The 6000-nt window shown below is 44.0% G+C and overlaps 1 protein-coding gene across 1 annotated transcript in view; it reads right to left on the minus strand.

Moving 5' to 3' along the window:
• ST8SIA4 (ST8 alpha-N-acetyl-neuraminide alpha-2,8-sialyltransferase 4) overlaps positions 1 to 5182 on the minus strand; it is a 75775-nt gene extending 70593 nt beyond the window's left edge. The window contains exon 1 of the mRNA XM_065406587.1: positions 4811 to 5182. Coding sequence (XP_065262659.1) covers positions 4811 to 4923 — 113 coding nt within the window. The 5' untranslated portion in view covers positions 4924 to 5182. The remainder of the gene's footprint in view (positions 1 to 4810) is intronic.
• Positions 5183 to 6000: the final 818 nt, after the last annotated feature.

A 6000-nucleotide genomic window follows, 5' to 3' on the forward strand; every position in this document is an offset into this window, starting at 1 on the left:
ACAGGCCATCAAGATTTACAAATGGATCCTGAGTCCCAAAGGGTTGAGAATCACTGCTTTAATCCTTACTGGATAATAATATTTTAGAGTTAGAGTGCCTTTCATCCAATAGCATTTCAAATTACTTTACCAACTATGTACAGGAATCGCTTTGCCTACTAAGGAAATGCGCCACCTCTGAAATAATACATAAATAATCAAATTAATACTTGGCTCTAGTATGGAGCTTTTCATCAATAGATCTCAAAGCAAATAAATGGAACACGCTAGCTGTTAGACAGTAAGCTCTTTGGGGCAGAGTCTGTCTTTGTTCTGTGTTTATACAGCGCCTAGAACAAATGGGATCCTGGTTGATAATGAGGGCTCTTAAGCACTACAAAAAAATATTTGGCAGTATTCAAACAGTACAAAACAGATTAGTCTATGGTGATGAAGCCAATCGAATTTAAACTGCAGTGGGATTTTAGTTAGGCTGAATGTAATTATCTAAACTAAAATTTGGGTAGCATTTCAAAAAAGTCATGGTCACTAAAGAGCCAATAAGTGGCCAAACACGGTTTCACAACTCATCAAAAAGACATCATTACTAGCAACCCCGTGCCCCATTGCTATCATGCTGAGGCATTGATGTAGTATACTAATTCCGAGGTAAGATGCCACCTACTGAAAAACAAACTGAGTAATTTTACAGGTCTGGCACCTTTATGCAAATTATTCTATTTATTTTAACTTGAAGTGGATAGGAGGATGTTGCAAAAGTCCATGTGGAATAATCCCATTAGTGTCAATGAAAGTTATCTGCATATGTTCTATGGGAAAGATCTCAATCAGAATTCATTTAACCATTCCCTTGCGACTCCACCGGCAGTAAAATTTCTTTACAACAGTAGTGAACATATTTACGGCATATATTTGTCCTACAACACAATACAGTACATGCGTCTAAAGGAAAATTAACAAAATAAATCAAGGAAAGTATACCGTATAACAATACATTGGAGAGGATTCTGGTTTATGCTGAGCTAAGAGTAATCCATTAAGCACTTTCACACAGTGGCATACATGACAGAATTAGCAATTAATTAAGTAACTTGTACCTAAAAAGTACTCTACCATTTGAAATGTGGTTGACTTGAGTCTTCAAGATGTACTCTACAGCTACAACAAACTACAAATATGATGCAATAAAACAACTTAAAAAAAAACAACATGTTTTCAGGAGCTGAAAGTCCCAAATGTTCTGCATTAAAGCTCTACTCCAAATGCAGTAGAATTTTGCTTACTTTTAAAAGTGCTCTCCTTATTCCTTCTTTACCCCAATATATCAGTAAATACACCAGAGAAAAAGCTACCTTTACATCAAACTAAGCATGTGTGCCAAACACCCAGAAATTTTTCTTTGTGTAAATAGTCTGACAAGTATAACAAATCATTTGGGCCACATTCTACCTTCCAGATTTGTGTGGAACTACAACTGATGTAGTGGGAAATCCACTTAAAGACAAAGGGGAATTTAGGACGGAAAGCATCAACCTTGATGCTGACTCTCCTGACTTTGGAGATATATTAAACTCTCTGGCCATATACAATATCCATTAATATCAATGAACCAAACAATTAATCTTGGATAAAATATGGCCCAATATGATTCCAGAAAGAAATCTTTCATGACCCCTGTTTTCTGGCCTTCAAACAAACCCCCAACTTCACCAAAATCATCAGAAGCAAGCTTCCCACAAACCAGGACACACCAATTCAAAGCAGCACCAGACCCTGCCAGAACAACAGATGCAAAAACGGAACACAGATCTCCATTGCTATGATTACCAACACCCCAACAACACACCTTTCAAGTTCCATAGGTCTTACATATGTCTATCATAAGATGTTGGTATACCTCATGCAGGGCATGAAATGCCACAAGAACTATGTGGGTGAAAACAGTTCTTGACCCTCAAAGGAAACCTACACACCACCTTCAAAGAGACAAACCTAGAAGCTTAAATTCATAACTTTGCTAGACACTAAAAATCATGGACTCGAAGACACCGGTTTGATGTCTTATTACAACAGTTAGGGACTACTTTCTAACTGATTTTAAATACTTTCAGTTATATGTGCCCCAAAAAGCACTTGTATTAGGATACATGTTTATATTTATATAAACATATATATTTATTAGGAGACGTGTTTATCTTTAATAAGCTAGTGAGAAAGAAGGCTAGTTAGTTTGAAATGTCTTCTTGGGAACACAACTAAAACATTTAGCTTTAAATATATATACATATACATACAAAGACATCAAGAGAAGTTTGAAGAGAAAGGAACTCCAAGATATGGTCCAAAAGGAGCAGGGAGGGATTGTGGGCACCCCTGATCCTGTGTAAATGGGAAAAGGAGTTGAGAGTGAAGTGTGTATCTATAATACCTACATTTGTAAAGAAACTATACTAAACCTGAGATTTTAATATACCAAATTGCAGCAAGACAGAAAAAGTTATAGCCCAGGTATGTGTCCCTTTATAAAGGTGATACAAACAATACATTATTAACCATATAAAATACAAAGGGGCTCCCAGGCTTAACTCTGTGCTGGGAAGGAAAAAAGAAAGGGAGGGAAAAAGCAGGACAAGGAAGAAACAAGCTCGCTGCAGCCTGGCAGGAGTGAAACAATTTGCCTGGCCCCCCAGCTCTGTAATTAGTGGAGTTAAGGAAGGAGGAGGAGCCCTGCTATCTGAACTGTGCCTGCTCCTTTCGGGGACCGGGGCAACCTGCCTGCGCTAACAAAGGCTCCGTTCTTTTGCCTCTTTCTGAGGCTCAGGCTCGGCTCAGCGGTGAAATAGATGGGCAGCGCTTTTCCTGTCGACTTGCAGCGAAACGCTCGCAATGCAAATTTTCAGACACGCTACGTACGAGGCAACCACAAAGCCTGCCTGGAGCTGCTGCTGCTGCAGCTGCTCCAGCCCGCCGGCAGCAACCTTTCTGCCAGCTGAGCACAGCTGCTTGTCATGGTCCCTGCAACCAGGCATAGGGGGAGCAGGCGAGGCGCTCCAGCGGTGCAATGTCCGCCCCTCCTTCCAGCAGCACAGCTGCTTGTCAGGGACCCTGGTCGGGATGAAGGGGGAAGCGATGCACTGGCTTCCTTCCAGCATAGCTACCTGTCAAGGAACTTGGAAACGGGATGCTAGAGATGAGGGTGGGGAAGGGTCGATGCACTCGCCTCCCTCCAGCATAAAAAGGAGCTTGGGGCAGCGATGCAATCGCCTCCTTCACACTAGCACAGCTGTGCCCGCCAGCGGCTGGACCAAACCTCTCCGAGGCATTGGCAGGCTGGCAGTGAGGAGCAAAAGGACGCACACCAGCCACCGGCTGGCTCTCCATCCTCCGGGGCGCACATATGCACACACCCTCCTTCCCAGCCACACATGGGTAACGGAATCATATTGTATGCATGAATAGAAATGCACATACGGAGAGGACCATGCCCCCTCTGGGTAATACCTCCACAGCCCCACCGCGTTCACACATGGCACCTTCGTAGGGGGCACGTGTACGGGGCAGAGGTTTGCCATGCACCCTTTAGGGAGCTGTCTCCTTCCTGTAAATGATTCATTGGGGATCTCCTATTCTTCCTCTCCCCCCACTCCCAATGAACCCTCACAATAAGTAACCCTGCTTTGCATTTATATTGCGCCTCCAAACCAATGAGCTCTGGGCGTGTGCAAACATTCATGAATAAAAACCCGCTGCGAATGCTTCCAAAAAATCGATTTTACGCTTCTGGTGACATAAATAAAAACCAAGAATAAAATTCCGCTGCGTTATCGCATTTCTGCAGTCCATGGCTTTCTTTAAAAAGAAATCATGAAAGAATAAAAAGCTGACAATCATCTCTGGTGGACGGAAACAAAGACTTGGCTAAGAAACCAGCTTCTTCACGTTAGTTTCAAGTTTAAAAAAATAATGGAGTAACTAAAGACGAAAATAAACCAAGAGCCCAAGAGGACGACAGCAAACAGCTTTTGTGTTTTGTTTTAATCACAAATCGGAAGAAAGAAAGAAACAGGCGGTGGTCTGTGCAAGAAAGGGTTTGCAAGAGGAAACATCTGAAGAGTGAAGGGGATTTTCTAATCTATTCTCGGATCCCCGAGGAACAGTGTACCAGCAATAACAACCATCACCAAAGTTATGACAATCTGCTATACAAACTTCAAAGCAACAAAGGCAGAACAGCTCCTTGTTATTGCTCGCTCACTCACTCAAGCCAGGAAACGAAACATAACTTGATTTTATTATTATGGCCCGTGTAACCACCAGAAAGGTGTCCCAAGTCCTCAGTAAAAAGCCTTTTACATCTAACCTTCTTAGAAAATGTGTTATTGACTAGATCACAAAAACAACAAACCTAATGTGCCACCCGTTTCAAAACTACACGACACTGATCAACCCTTTCCCGTTTAAAAGTAACCGGCTTCCTTCAGCCTCTTTCTGCGCGCAAAAAAAGCAACCATTGTGGGGCGTGGGGTATTTAACAAACCTCTGATCACACTTCACTTTTTCTCCTTAAATCTAAAATCAAAGACAAACTCTTTATTGCGAGACCATTCTGCAGTGATGGTTGCTTTTGTCATTTGAACATGAAAGCAATCACCACGCTTATAAACGCAAAGTTGAAATAGATGCTAGAATATAAAACCAAGGAAATGGGGGGGGGGGGGGAGAGGGAGAGTAAGACAGAGCCTGAGTCATTTAAATTTCACACGCTGCTTTTCCTTTGTCAAATCCTTACAAGTCAAGGCTTTGCATTTACCCCGTGAGTTGCGTTTCCTGGTGCTCCTCAGTTCTTGCTATTTCTTTTGTCTTATAAAAGATCAGGAGGATACTTATCGTGCAGATAGTCCACCTCTTCCTGACGGAACGCATGTCTTCTCCCAGAGGCCCCCCCTTCTCTTTGTTTGGCAGGGGCGTGAAGAAGAAAAAAAAGCAAACACAAAACACAAAGACTCTACGCAAATTTGCAAAAATAAAAATAATTTAAAAAAGGAGCGGGCAGAGATGCTGCTGTCATGGGCAGAAATCACAGGCGGCGGGGGAGGCTGCTGCTCCTCGGCTGGGGGAGTAAGTCCTTCTCCTCTCCCCTGGCGCTTCCCGGAGCCCGTGTGCGCACCGACGCGCCGCGACTCTCTCTGGCTCAGCAGCCACTCTCACGTTTCTTCCCCGTGTACAGATCAGTCGGCAGCAGCCAAGCTCCGCGGCGTCGCTAGCCCCTCCCTTTCCCTGGCGGGGAAATGATGAGCACAGCCCGGCCAATAAGTAGCCAGGGGGGCGGGGACGGCTGCCTCCCCAACTTTAAAAGCCTTTCCCGGCGCCCCGAGCTTCTTTGATGCTGCTGCACGCGCTAAAGCTGGGGATGGAGCCGCAGCATCTCACCGAGCTGAAGGACGCGCCCCGCAGAAAACTCTTTAAGGATCCCTTTGCCTTCTCTTTGAGGCTGGAGGCATGAGCCATCAACCCCAAGGGAACAGCTACGTATTGTGCATGCACCGCTAGAGTTCGTACGCTGCTCGCAAATCCCGTGTCATACTAGCGCTTGGCACTAACCACCGGCATGAATTAAGTCATCTACTCTGCAGTCGGTTAGCAATTTCTTTGATGCGGGTGTTTATTACAGCTGGAACAAGGTTGCAAAACAATTTCTTTTATAATACCTTTTTTTTCCCCAAAAAAACACCCAGTGTCCCCAACCAGGCACTAGACGGTATGACTTGAATATTTTGGGGGGGGAGAAGAGGATTTCAGTAAAATCCCTTCAGCCACCCTGCAGCAATGGGATTGTAGGAAAATACATTTTCTTTTTAAAAGATTTTTTTAAAGGGGCGGTGAGAGCACAAATTGCCCCCACGTTTGCACCTTGGCAGGCTGGAGATGGTTTAGAGCAGGGGTAGGCAACCTATGGCATGCAAGCTGATTTTCAGTGGCACTCACACTGCCCAGGTCCTG

The sequence above is a fragment of the Emys orbicularis genome, chromosome 6 (assembly GCF_028017835.1).
Source record: "Emys orbicularis isolate rEmyOrb1 chromosome 6, rEmyOrb1.hap1, whole genome shotgun sequence".
Taxonomy (NCBI): domain Eukaryota; kingdom Metazoa; phylum Chordata; order Testudines; family Emydidae; genus Emys; species Emys orbicularis.